Genomic DNA, 14,364 nt, shown 5'->3' on the forward strand with positions numbered 1-14,364 from the left:
CTGTGTCTCTATTTCTGCTTTGGAAATAAGATCATCTATACTTTTTTTCTAAATTCCAGATGTATAAGTCAATACATGATATTTCTTTTTTTTCTTTCTGACTTACTCCACTCTCCATGATAGCTCTAGGTTCATCCACATCTCTGCAAATGACATGATTTTGTTCATTTTTATGGCTGAGGAATATTCTGTTGTAAGTATGTGTTACATCTTTGGGCTTCCCTGGTACCTCATTTGGTTAAGAATCTGCCTGCAACACAAGAGACCAAAGTTTGATCCCTGGGTGGGGAAGATCCCCTGGAGAAGGAAATGGCAGCCCACTTCAGTAGTTTTGCTTGGGGAATTCCATGGACAGAGGAGCCTGGCAGGCTACAGTCCATGGGATCACCAAGTGTTGGCCCCAACTTAGTGACTAAAACATCACCACCACATCTTTATCCATTCCTGTGTTGATGAACACTTAGGTTATGTCCATGTCCTGGCTATTGAAAATAGTGCCTCAGTGAACATTGAGGTGCATGTATCTTTTTGAATTATGATTTTCTCTGAGAGTATTCTCAGGAGTGGGATTGCTGGGTCATATATTAGTTCTATTTGTATATTTTTAAGGAACATCTATACTGTTCTCTGTAGAGGTTGTATCAATTTACATTCCCACCAACAGTGTAAGAGGGTTCCCTTTTCTCCACATCCTCTCCAGCATTTATCACTTGTACATTTTTTTTTTTGATGATGGCCATTCTGACCAGTGTGAGGTGATATCCCATTGTAGTTTTGATTTGCATTTCTCTAATAATTAGTGATGTTGACTATCTTTTCATGTTGTTGGCCATCTATATGTCTTCTTTGGAGAAATATCTATTAGGTCTTCTGCCCATTTTTTAAATTTTTTTTATATTGAGCTGCATGAACTGTTTGTATATTTTGATTAATCCTTTGTCAGTTGCTTCATTTGCAAATATTTTCTCCCCTTCTGGGGTTGTCTTTTTGTCTTGTTTATGGTTCCCTTTGCTGTGCAAAAGCGTTTGAGTTTCATTAGGTCCTATCTCTTTATTTTTGTTATTATTTTCATTACTCTAGGTAGTGGGTCAAAGAGGATCTTGCCGTGATTTATGTCTTAAGATAAATGTCTTCTGCCTATGTTTTCCTCTGAGTTTTATAGTGTCTAGCCTTACATATAGGTCTCTAATCCATTTTGAGTTAATTTTTGTGTATAGTGTTAGGAAGAGTTCTAATTTCATTCTTTTACATGTAGCTGCCGAGTTTCACCAGCACCACTTATTGAAGAGGCTTTCCTTTTTTTTCTTGATGAGTCTGGCTAAAGCTTTATCAATTTTGTTCATCTTCTCAAAGAATCAGCTTTTAGTTTCATTGATCTTTGCCATTCTTTTCTTCATTTCTGTTTAATTTTTTTCTGCTCTGGTATTTATTATTTCTTTCATTCTACTAACTTTGGGGTTTTTTGTTCTTCTATCTCCAGTTGCTGTAGGTGTAAGGTTATGTTCTTTATTTGAGATTTTTCTTGTTTCTTGAGGTAGGATTGTATTGCTACAGACTTCCCTCTTAGAACTATTCCCTGGTGGTTCAGATGGTAAAGAGTCTGCCTGCAGTGCAAGAGATCCAGGTTCGATCCCTGGGTTGGGAAGATCTCCTGGAGAAGGAAATGGCAACCCATTCCAGTATTCTTGCCTGGAAAATCCCATAGGTGGAGGAGCCTGAAGAGTTGGACATGACTGAAGCAACTTCATTTCATTTCATTTCCCTCTTAGAACTGCTTTTGCTGCATCCTATAGGTTTTGGGTTGTCATGTTTTTGTTGCCATTTTTTTCATTGTATTTTGATTTCCTCAGTGATCTCTTTGTTATTTAGTAGCATATTGTTTAGCCACCATGTGTTTGTGCTTTTTACAGTTATTTTCCTGTAGTTGATTTCTAATCTTATGGTGCTGTGGTTGGAAGAGATGCTTGAAATGATTTCAATTTTCTTAAATTTACTGAGGCTTGATTTGTGACCCAAGATGTGATCTATCCTGTAGACTATTCCATGTGCACTTGAGAAGAAAGTGCATTCTTCTGCTTTTAGATGGAATGTCCTACAAATATCGACTAAGTCTATTTGGTCTAATGTGTCATTTAAGGCTTGTGTTTCCTTATTAATTTTCTGTCTGGATGATCTTCCATTGGTGTAAGTGGGGTGTTACGGCCCCCCACTATTATTTTGTTACTGTCAATTTCCCCTTTCATGACTATTAGCATTTGCCTTCTGTATTGAGGTGCTCCTATGTTTGGTGATCTTTCTGTGTTGTTGGGTGTTGTCATTATAGACATGCCTGAACCAGCTAAGTCTGCTCCTGCCCCTAAAAAGGGCTCTAAAAAAGCTGTGACCAAGGCCCAGAAGAAGGATGGCAAGAAGCGCAAGCACAGCCGCAAGGAGAGCTACTCCATGTACGTGTACAAGGTGCTGAAGCAAGTCTATCTGGACACCGGCATCTCGTCCAAGGCCATGGGAATTATGAACTTCTCTGTCAACGACATTTTCAAGTGCATCGCTGGTGAGGCATTGCACCTGGCTCATTACAACAAGCACTCGACTATCACATCCAGGGATATCCAGACTGCCATGCGCTTGCTGCTACGTGGGGAGCTGGCCAAGCACGCCGTGTCCGAGGGCACTAAAGCTGTCACCAAGTATACCAGCTCCAAGTAAATATAATATGCCTTGCCGCTGTTAACAGAGAAGGCAATGGCACCCCACTCCAGTATTCTTGCCTGGAAAATCCCATGGACGGAGGGCCTGTAGTCCATTGGGCCGCTAAGAGTCAGACATGACTGAGCGACTTCGCTTCACTTATGTTTGGTGCAGAAATACTTACAATTGTTATATCATCTTCTTGGATGATTATATCATCTTCTTGATCATTATGTAGTGTCCTTTCTTGTCTCTTGCAGTAGTCTTTAAAGTCTAATTTGTCTAATAGGAGTATTGCTAGTCTAGCTTAATTCTGATTTCCATTTGCATGGAATATACTTTTCTATTCCCTCACTTTCAGTCTGCATGTGTCACTAGAGCTGAAGTGAGTGTCTTATAGACAGCATATACATGGGTCTAATTTTTATATCCATTCAGCCAGTTTGTGTTTTTTGGTGGAAGCATTTAATCCATTTACATTTAAGGTAATTGTTAGTATGTATGTCCCTATTACCATTTTCTTAATTGTTTTGAGTTTGTGTTTGTAGATCTTTTCCTTCTTGTTTGTTTTCTGCCTAGAGAAGTTCCTTTAGTATTTGTTGTAAAGCTGGTTTGGCAGTGCTGAATTCTCTTACCTGCTTGGTTGCAGGGGGATTGATCTTATCCTCTCAGGTGTCCAAAGTCTTCTGCTAATGTTGAGCAGGTGCTCTGTGAAGACTGTTTCATTTGTAGATGTATTCTTAATGTACTTGTGAGGAGAGACAAATTCCACATCACCCTATTCCACCATTTTGACTCCTCCCTCCCTGCAGGCTTTTTTAAAAAAATCATTATTTAAAGAAAGGCCCTGTCCCCAACACGCCTGAAGCCTCAGATGCTGTATGGGAAAACAGTGCCATCTGCAAGTCTCAGTCAAAAAGTTATTCAGGAGAGTTAGCCTTGAAATCAAATTTACTTAATTTTACTTGTATTTTTCTTTTTCTATAAACACCTGAAAGATCTATGAGAAAAATCATCATCTGATGAAGTCTCATAGAGCTTTTTTAATAAGTACAAAATAAAAATTGTATGCACTAAGAAAGTATTGTATCATATATTAATTGTAAGTATGGCTTAATTTCTAGGTCGTGCGATTGATGTCATCTTAGATTTGATGTGTCTACTGAAGACCAGAGGCTGGTGGCAAGTGACACCTATGATGTTTGGTGAACATTCCTGTAAAGGTAGTGGCTCCAGGAGGCTCAGTCTTTTCTGAAAGCATGATTCTGGTGCCCCCACCTCCAATCATCAGAATTAGAGGCAAGGAATGTATTTGGACTTGAATTTGGAGCCCTCAAACATGGTTGTCACATCTTGTATGATCATGGTATCCAGAGAGGAAAGAAATGTGCTTGCCAAGGATCATAGTGGCAGGTACCCTGCCCACAATGTCCAGGAGAGGGAAGCAGGGAAAATGAAGGGCAATAGGGCTCAGGGCTCTGGGAGCTTACTGCTTTAGCACCTTCCTGGTTTAGGCTGTATGTGTGTTATTGTTGTTGTTGTTCAGTGTCCGACTCTTTGCAACCCTGTGGACTGCAGCACTCCAGGCTTCCCTGTCCTTCACTATCTCCTGGAGTTTTCTCAAACTCATGTCCATTGAGTCAGTGATGCCATCCAACCATTTCATCCTCTGTCACCCTCTTCTCCAAAGTATTGAAGCTTCAGCTTCAGCATCAGTCCTTCCAATGAATATTCAGGGTTGATTTTCTTTAGGATTGACTGGTTTGAGCTCCTTCCTGTCCAAGGTTGGACCAAAAAGGATGTGTGGATATTATGAGCCATATAATGGCTATCCAGCCTTGGCTTTGGTTCCTCAGCCCTGAACAACCTGGTCAACCCAGGTTACCCTGTTCAGACCTCTCAGGACCCCTGGCCCAGGTCTTGAGATGCTTGTGCTGGCTCCTAGGGTTTCTGAAGGCTCCTAGGGTTTCACATGTGCTTGCTAACTTCACATGCCAAATCTGAGGTTAGGCTGCTTCCTCTTACAGTCCATCCTCTGGGAGTCATCTGCTTGGGGAGGGGGATGTGAAAGGGAGAGACAGGGGGGCACTTCTAAAACAGAAAGTCAAGATCAGAGTTGTGTTTCTGAAAGTGTGGCTCACCCAGGGGCCCACATCCACATCATAGAGCCACCAGCACACTGGATATTGGGTAAGCATGCAGACTTTGGGCTCACCGTCAGGCCTACTGCTTCTGTATGGGATACAGAGCAAGACATGAGAGCTGCCATGATCAAAAAGCATACTAGAGGATTCTTGTGCATCATAGTCTTTGATAAATCCTGGCCTGGGGTTATTCTACCCTTAGCTGGGAAAGATGATCAAAGGGAAAATGACTGTTCAACAAAAGGGAGGAAATTCCACTGCCAGGGTAGGGGCACTGGGGACCTTTCAGTCACTGAGGGATCTTTTTCTTCCTCTCACAAAAGGACCAACCTCTAATTCCAGGTAGTTCCTCAGCTGCTCTCAACCTCCCAGTGCTCTGGACCATCAGACCCTGGATTCCCCAAGGACCACTCTGGGCCACATGGAGGAAGATTCTCAGAGGTAGCTGGAGAGGCACAAGCTGCTCTGACAGCCCTAGACCTGCAAGTTCAGGATCAATAGGCTCTCTTCTTGTTCCACTTCCCCTTCCAGAGTTTGTCAAAAGGACATCAGAGCTTGCCAGGAATGTTCCAAAGTCCAGGGTGAGGGCCATGCTGGTAAGGGTAGAACTTCCCTTGTGATGGTTTGCATACTTCCAGGCTGGATGAAAGAAATCAACCCAGAAGCACCCCCTGTGCCACACCATTTACCCCAGACTAGTGTAATTTTTTAATTGGTGTTGATTGAGACCCTGTTGAACCTAGCTCTGTGCTAAGCTCTTGGCTTGCATTGTCTCAATCAGTCTTGACAAGGATTTTTGAAACTGAGATTATCATTCCCATGATTTATATGAGAGACTTGAGGCCTGGAGAGGTAAAGCCACTTGCCCAAGGCACCCAGTGAGCAAGTAGAAAGCCTGACTTTGAACCTAGATGGTCTGACTCCAGAGCAGGATGAAGTGAGGAGCAGGCAGAGGTGCTGAGGAGGATGTAAGTGGTCAGGAATAGGAGCTAGAGGAGAAGCTTGGTGAGGAGGAAGGAGACAGGAGATGGAGTGCAGTCTGAGTGAGGTGATGGATGGTATTGGGGTGGGACTCAGGAATAGATCATGGATCAGCTGAGAGTTGAGGAATATGATGGATGGCACTGGGGGCTGTTCTGAGGTCAAGGCCAGGAAGAAGGTGAAGGTCAGAGCTAGGGCTGGAATGGGGAGACTCTGGGGGAGTGATTGGAGCTCTCTAGTGTCACCAGGAGCTGGCCTGAAGTGAGAACCCCACCAGGCCGGGGTTAGAATCAGGATGAGGTAACGGTCAGTATAGCAGTCCCCCTTCCCAGCTTTGCACCTCTGTCAACTGCCTTCTTAGGTCTTGTCCATGTTTGCTAGTTTATTGTCTCTTTCCTCCAACCAGAAGGGAATTAGGGCACAGACTTAGTCTTTTTGATTCACCTTTATGTCACCATCATGAGGCAGAATTCATGGAACATAATAGGTGCTCAATAAATGCTCAGGGGCAAGGCTCAGGGGAGTGATGATGGATTAGAACATGGGGTTTGGCTCTCACTAGAGTGTAGGCTCAGGTGGGGTGATCTCCAGGACAAATGAGTTTGAAGGAAGGGTCAGGCCCTGGGAAGAGCTGAAGGGCACAGTGGGGTGCCCTTTGTGAACTCTCAGATTCACAAAGAGTCCAAAGAACAGAGTGGGGTGTTGGGGAGGAGGTAAGGCTTCAAGGGCTATGGTACAATTCAGTTCAGTTCAGTTGCTCAGTCGTGTCCCACTCTTTGCGACCCCATGAATCACAGCACGCCAGGCCTCCCTGTCCATCACCAACTCCCGGAGTTCACTCAGACTCACGTCCATCGAGTCAGTGATGCCATCCAGCCATCTCATCCTCTGTCGTCCCCTTCTCCTCCTGCCCCCAGTCCCTCCCAGCATCAGAGTCTTTTCCAATGAGTCAACTCATCGCATGAGGTGGCCAAAGTACTGGAGTTTCAGCTTTAGTATCATTCCTTCAAAGAAATTCCAGGGCTGATCTCCTTCAGAATGGACTGGTTGGATCTCCTTGCAGTCCAAGGGACTCTCAAGAGTCTTCTCCAACACCACAGTTCAAAAGCATCAATTCTTCGGCTCTCAGCCTTCTTCACAGTCCAACTCTCACATCCATACATGACTACTGGAAAAACCATAGCCTTGACTAGACGCACCTTTGTTGGCAAAGTAATGTCTCTGCTTTTGAATATGCTATCTAGGTTGGTCATAACTTTCCTTCCAAGGAGTAAGTGTCTTTCAATTTCATGGCTTCAGTCACCATCTGTAGTGATTTTGGAGCCCAGAAAAATAAAGTCTGACGCTGTTTCCACTGTTTCCCCATCTATTTCCCATGAAGTGGTGGGACCGGATGCCATGATCTTCATTTTCTGAATGTTGAACTTTAAGCCAACTTTTTCACTCTCCACTTTCACTTTCATCAAGAGGCTTTTTAGTTCCTCTTCACTTTCTGCCATAAGGGTGGTGTCATCTGCATATCTGAGGTTATTGATATTTCTCCCGGCAATCTTGATTCCAGCTTGTGTTTCTTCCAGTCCAGCGTTTCTCATGACGTATTCTGCATATAAATTAAATAAACAGGGTGACAATATACAGCCTTGACGAACTCCTTTTCCTATTTGGAACCAGTCTGTTGTTCCATGTCCAGTTCTAACTGTTGCTTCCTGACCTGCATACAAATTTCTCAAGGGGCAGATCAGGTGTTCTGGTATTCCCATCTCTTGAAGAATTTTCCAGTTTCTTTTGATCCACGCAGTCAAAGGCTTTGGCATAGTCAATAAAGCAGAAATAGATGCTTTTCTGGGACTCTCTTGCTTTTTCCATGATCCAGCGGATGTTGGCAATTTGATTTCTGGTTCCTCTGCCTTTTCTAAAACCAGCTTGAACATCAGGAAGTTCACGGTTCACATATTGCTGAAATGATTTTGGAGCCCCAGAAAATAAAGCCTGACACTGTTTCCACTGTTTCCCCATCTATTTCCCATGATATGATGGGACCAGATGCCATGATCTTCGTTTTCTGAATGTTGAGCTCTAAGCCAACTTTTTCACTTTCCTCTTTCACTTTCATCAAGAGGCTTTTTAGTTCCTCTTCACTTTCTGCCATAAGGGTGGTGTCATCTGCATTTCTGAGGTTATTGATATTTCTTCTGGCTTCAAGGGCTATAGTACAAGAGCTCCTTAAATATATGCCTTCTTGCTGATTTCAGTGTCCACGTAGATGATTCAACTCCTTGGTCTGTCAGTCCATTGACTCTTTGTCTTCTCTCTACCTATCACAGCCACTAAATTCTCTGGTCATATCCTAATACCCATCCTTATCTGTCACTACCACCCTTCCATATTCGCCATTATATCCTGCTGTCCCAAAGCCAGTTCATTCCTTTTAGTTCTACAAGAACTGCAACAATCCTCCAACTCCAGCCACCACCGGGGACCCTTCAGACAGCCATACTTTTTTTCCTACTGCCTTTTACCAGACCCTGACTCTATCCTTCCTTCCCTTCCCTTCTTACCCAGCCTACAATCCAAGATCAGTCATCAAAGTCTCTCTTTTGAATCCACTCAAAACTCCTATGTCCCACTGCCATTTCTTTGTACACAACTAGCGAAACTCGGCTCTTATAAAATCCAACTTTCCACCTACTCTGTGAAGTTCAACATGACTGGAGAAAACCATGCAGACATGCTGAGTAATTTCACTTTAAATGAATGATCATTAAACCTCAAGTGAGCCCTTAATGCCGCCCAGCAATCATGTTATATTTCCATAGAACATCCAGCTCTCCATCAGCGGCTGATGCCCGTCTCTCACCCTTACTCCCAGCTGGTGGCCTGGTTTCCTGTTTCAGTGAGAAAATAGGATGCATCAGAAGAGAGCTGCTCTGAGCTCCAGCATCACCTCTCCCACCTACGTGCATCTTGGCATGTCTCTCTAGCATCATCAATTGTTCCCTCTTTACTGGCTCATTAGCACACAAACGTTGCTATGCTGTAATTTCTCCCATATTAAAAAAAAACAAACACTTTCATGTGGTCCCCATGTACCCCTACAATTACCAGTTTCCCACTTCTCTGCTCTCCTTTACAACACAACTCCTCAAAAGAACTGCCAGTTGCTACTCACTGGCATTTGTTTTTTTCCACTGTAGATTGAAAGCATTCTCAGCTGCCTTGTTTCCCCACGTCTCTCTGGAAATTGCTCTTAAAGGATGGGCTGCCCTGGTGGCTCAGAGGATAGAGCATCTGCCTGCAATGCAGGAGACCCGGGTTTGACCCCTGGGTTGGGAAGATCCCCTGGAGAAGGACTGATCTCCATGTTACTGCTGTAACATGTAATTACAGCAATTACATGTTGCTGTAATTCTTTGTCCTCCTCTTATTTGTCTGGTCAATAGGACTTGAGGAGCGTGTGGGTCCCTCCTTCTTGATACACCTTCTTCAGTTGTTTCCACCTTCTCCTGGTTTTCCCCGCTACCTAATTGATCACTCGTTTATTTGCTGGTTCCTTCTCAGCTATTGCCCTTCTAGATGTTTACCTGCCCAGGGCTTGGTTCTTGGGTTGCTTTTCTTTTTCTACACTCACTCTTTTGTTGATCTCATCCAGTCTCATGACTTTTAGTATGGATTAGATGCTAATTATTCTCATATTATATCTCCAGCCTTGATGTTACCCTTGAACTCCAGGCTTCTCTAAACAACACCATTGCCATCTTCCTCAATTCAGTTCGTGTACTTCCATCCTTCTTGTTTCTCTGAATAAAATCCTGAGAGCTGTCTTTGACTTCTGTCTTTCTGTCATAGCCCAATACCATTCTGTCATCAAATTCTAGTACTCTACCATCAAAACGGACCCCGAATATGCTTACCTCCCACCACCTCTGCTGCATCACTTAGTGGGAGCCACCATGACCTCACACCTGGATTATTTCAGTTAATCTAGCATGTCCCTAAATAGTCTGTTTCTGCCCTTGTCTCTTTATATCACTCTAGCAGTCAAAGTCCTTACAATGACTTTCAAGGCCCTGCATGATTTCTTACCACCCCCATCGTGGCATGTCTGATCTCATCCCCTACCATCTTCCTCTCTCACTTGCTCTACTTCAGCACACTGACCTCTTGATTGACCCTAGGACATGTGAAAACTGTTGCTTCAGGGCAGAGGGTGTTTACATACAGTGGTTGTGGAAGACCTCACTGAGAAGATGGCACTTGAGCCAAGACTCTTCTCTGCTTCATTTTTCTCAACACGCAATATCCTGTATATTTGACTTCTTTGGAGTTTCTTTTTTCTTTTTTGGTCTCAGTTCCATGAGGGTAGGAGTTAATGTTTATTTTGCTGGCTTCTGTAATCTTGCATTCTAGAACAGTCCTTGGTACATATTAGCACTGAGTGAATACCTGACATCTTAGTGTGCAGAGTGCCACAGACTGGGTGGCGTAAACAAGAGATATTTGCTTTCTCACAGATTTGAAGGCCAGAAGTTTGAGATCAAGATGTCATCAGGGTTGATTTATTCAGAGGTCTCTCTTCTTGGTTTGTTAGTGGCAGCCTTCTTCCTGTGTTCTCACATGGTCTCTCTCTGTGTATGTCTGCGTCCTGATCATCTTTTTTTTTTTTTTTTAAAAAAACAAACCAACTTTTGATTTATTTTTTCATTTATTTATTTATTTATTTTTGGCTGCACTGGATCTTAATTGCTTTGCTCAGGCTTTCTCTAGTTGTGCAGAGTGGGGGACTACTCTTCACTGCAGTGCTCTGGTTTCTCATTGGGGTGGCTTCTGTTGTTGCAGAGCACAGGCTCTAGGCACATGGGCCCAGTAGTTGTGGTGCAGAGGTTTAGCTGCTTCACAGCATATGGGATCTTCCCAGACCAGGGATCAAACCCATGTCCCCTATATTGGCAGGCAGATTCTTATACACTGAGCCATCTGGGAAGTCTGACTATCTCTTCTTATAAGGACAACAGTCAGATAGGAGTTGACTCCACACTAAGGACCTCACTTTACCTTAATTGCTCTGCAAAGACCTTGTCTCCAAATATGGTTATATTCTGAGGGGATTCCCTTGTGGCTTAGCTGATAAAGAATCTGCCTGCAATGTGGGAGACTTGGGTTCAATCCCTGGGTTGGGAAGATCCCCTGGAGAAGGGAAAGGCTACCCACTCCAGTATTCTGCCCTAGAGAATCCAATGGACTGTACAGTCCATGGGTTCTCAAAGAGTTGGACACGACTGAGTGACTTTCACTTCACTTCACTTCAATTCTGAGGGGATTAGAACTTCAACATATGAATTTGAGAGGGGGGTGTAATCCAGTGCATAATACTAGATTAATTTATTGATCAGTGTACAGAGATGGATTGAGACACTGATGGAGTAAGGATCAGTGTTAAGCTCAGGAATACAGCAAGGCTTGGTGAGGACATAAGAGATTGGTGGGCAACAGAGCTCATAGGAGCAGTCAATTCTGGGCTGGATGACAATGGGGTAGAGAGTGATGTGCCAGGGTTGAATAAGACTGGAAGAGAGTACTTTTCTCAGCCAAAGGGAGAGGCCATGGCGAGGAAGATGATGGAGTCAATGCAGTTGAGGGGTGAGGAAAGGAGAGACTGGCCAAAGTGGGCAGAAGGGAGGAGGGAAGGAGTCAAAGACTGGTTGGGTGGTTGAGACCTTGGGATGGGACCCTCGGGGATGTTGGGAATGTCCTTGATGGGCAGGGTCATCCATATTCTTTGATGGGCCCAGTGAAAAATTCAGATCTCTTACTCAAAAAGTATTAATAATTTTAAATGGTGACAGCAGAGCCTTGAACCAAACACAGGGAACCCTTCTAGATATTGAACCCTGTCCAACTCCATTGGTCCAACAGCCATGGACCTGGTCCTGCCAGATGGGCTCTGGATCAGAAATGGAGACAGTTTAGAGGTTCAGATCAGGTTGGGGTGGAAGATCTAGCCTCTTGCATTGTATTGGGCATTTTTATATGATCTACCTTTTGCCATCTTTGTGTCTTATTAGGAACTGTACCACACACTTTTTTTGAAGCTGGGTCATCCCACAATGTACCCTACACATGTGATTTTCATGTGTGCCAAGGTGTGTTTGTTGAGATCACCAATGTACTAAGGGAGGCTGCTCATTGAATTTGATGGAGATGGAGGAGAAATGAACATGCACAAGAAGACCAGAGCAGGTCTAGAATTCAGGCAATGAAGATCTGAACTGTACAAGTAGCCTGGGAGAGATTATACAGGAATTGTGATTTGATTGGAAAAAGAAAACCCCTCGAAGTGCATCTAGCTGCCCAGTGCCTGGCCAAGGCAGAGAAACCAGTATCCAAGCCCTTGCCATCCTGGTGCAGAAGGGGCTGTTCAGACCACGATTTACAAATGGGGCCAGAGGGAAGATTGCAGCCCTCCCCAGCCAGTCCTTGGGAGAGCCTGGAACCATCCTGAGGGGTGATGGAAAGCATTCTGAGGGAGGCAAAATCTGGAAGAAGCCAGGACACAGGCTCCCACAAGGAGGATGCAGCGGCTGGGGCTGCTGGTGCTCCTGAGGCAATATCTTGGTGGTAGGTTGAAGGCTGACTCCCACTCCAGCTTCTCACTGCACCCCAGCCTCTCCTGCCTCATCTCTGCAAGAATCTACTGAGCCTGCTGTGGATGTGCCTCTCTGTTGGATGCTAGGGACACATGAACAGACAAGGTCCCTGGCTTCAAGATAGAAGAGGCAAATGTGCAATGCCAGTGAGCAACCAAAGAACACAGCACAGCTGGGTGTGGGCAAAAGCTAGCATGTGTCAGACTCATACAGCAGGTACACTTGATGGGATTATCCCAATTTGCCCTCTTCCCCACCATTGGAAGGCTCCCCAGGTAGCTCAAATGGTAAAGAATCTGCCCGCAACGTGGGAGACCTGGGTTTGATTCCTTCATCAGGAAGATTCCCTGGAGAAGGGCATGGCAACCCACTCCAGTATTCTTGCCTGTAGTAGTCCATGGGGTCGCAGAGTTGGACATGACCGAGCAACTAACACAACCACCGTTTGAGGCAGGTACCATTATCGTCAGTCTCGTTTGACAGATGAGGAAACTGAGATGCAGACAGGTTAAGTCACTTGCTGAGAACTGATCTGTGGTACTGCCAAGAGATGACGCAGGCAGCATGCTGCAGACGCCTTGCTGTTATTCCTTCTTTCCCTTGGCACCCACAGAAGGCCCCATATTTATAGTCTCTGCAGACAGAGAGCTGGGAATGGAACAATCAACACAGGGCCCGGGGTGGAGAATCCCTAAGACCTCAAGAGTAGAGATGTCATCTGAGCTCCTTGGGAAAAATGAATACAAGTGCACAGAGGCTGATGGTGGGAGGAAAGGAATTCTGGGCAGAGAGGGAACTAGAAGTAGACTGGCTTTGCTGCATCCAGAAGCTTAGCTGGGGCTGCTGGAAGACGGTGAAAGCCATGGACCTTCACCTCATCCTGAAAGCTTGTAAAGTCATCTGTGAAGATCAGGATGGAGGACACAGTGAAGGACTAGGGGACCCAGGAAGTGCGGTCCTGAAGAGCCACAGACCATTTCCCCACGAATTAGGGCCCAGGATCTCGAACTCAGGGTGCCTTGAAAACATACATAGCCCTCTGGGCCCTGAAGGAGCTCCATTCGCAATCCTAGGTGAACTTGATTTTTTCCGTGGAAGCCCACTCAACAGGCCAGGGAGCTGGCCTTGCTGCCTTCGTTGGGGAGGGTTCAGATGGTCTGTGCTGAGCAAAGAAGGCTCCCACAGCCTTGGAAGAGCAAGCCAGCCAGGAGAGGACTCTGCAAACAGGGGGCAGGGTTGGAGAGGAAAGCACCACTGGGGTGGGGGAAGGGGAGGAAGAGGGGACCGAGGCCCTGACCAAGGCTGCTTTCTGCCATTCCCCGCCCCCGGGGCAGAACCGGAAGCAGCTGGGTGGTGGAAGCTTTCCTGCCAGGGCAGGTAGGTATTTCTCTGCTTGGAATCGGGGGTGAGGGTAGTTCCGGGGTACGTCTTCCAGGCTCATTATGCCACCAAAACACCAAATATGGGGGGATGCATCAACTCCCTGGTGGGGCTGGGCTCCAGAGGTGCAGAGAACAAAGAGAGCCCCCCAGAATCCAGCAGGCCTGATGGGCCTCTCCTGGGAGGCTTTGGCAGCCTGGGCCCCAGAACTGACCTGCCATCTGTCAGCCACGCACCTCTCCTGGGTTCTCCCCTCACATGTGTCAACCCTCTACCACCAGGGTCCAGTCGGTCCTACTGAACCTCCCACAGGGCCCCCCACCCCCAACCTGGCGCTCCCCTGACAGACCCAAAAGATTCCATCCTCGCCCATTTCTGTGCCCCAAGAGTCCCCAAGCCCATCTCTTCCTTTATTTCGCGGCAGCACCCCGCGAGGGCGGCGGGTTTCTTCTCATTTCCCAGACTTGACCAGAAAGAAGGCAGCCATTCCGGGGCAGGGGTGAGGGGTGGGGGTAAGTGACGAAGCC

At 45.6% G+C, this 14,364-nt stretch overlaps 1 protein-coding gene across 1 annotated transcript; it reads left to right on the top strand.

The window, feature by feature from the left end:
* Window positions 1–2,325: 2,325 nt before the first annotated feature.
* Window positions 2,326–8,656, top strand: LOC129639969 (histone H2B type 1-K-like). Its single transcript, XM_055565262.1, has 3 exons — window positions 2,326–2,635; window positions 5,364–5,428; window positions 8,630–8,656. The coding sequence occupies exons 1-3, from the start codon at window positions 2,326–2,328 to the stop codon at window positions 8,654–8,656; spliced, it is 402 nt and encodes a 133-aa protein (XP_055421237.1).
* Window positions 8,657–14,364: the final 5,708 nt, after the last annotated feature.

This window comes from Bubalus kerabau, chromosome X (assembly GCF_029407905.1).
Source record: "Bubalus kerabau isolate K-KA32 ecotype Philippines breed swamp buffalo chromosome X, PCC_UOA_SB_1v2, whole genome shotgun sequence".
Lineage (NCBI taxonomy): Eukaryota > Metazoa > Chordata > Mammalia > Artiodactyla > Bovidae > Bubalus > Bubalus kerabau.

Coding starts and splice junctions, on each gene's coding strand:
- LOC129639969 (XM_055565262.1), top strand. CDS start 2,326: ATGCCTGAACCAGCTAAGTCTGCTCCTGCCCCTAAAAAGGGCTCTAAA. Junction 2,636..5,363: donor TGCCATGCGCTTGCTGCTAC/GTGGGGAGCTGG, acceptor TTCCCCTTCCAG/AGTTTGTCAAAAGGACATCA. Junction 5,429..8,629: donor CCAGGGTGAGGGCCATGCTG/GTAAGGGTAGAA, acceptor ATATTTCCATAG/AACATCCAGCTCTCCATCAG.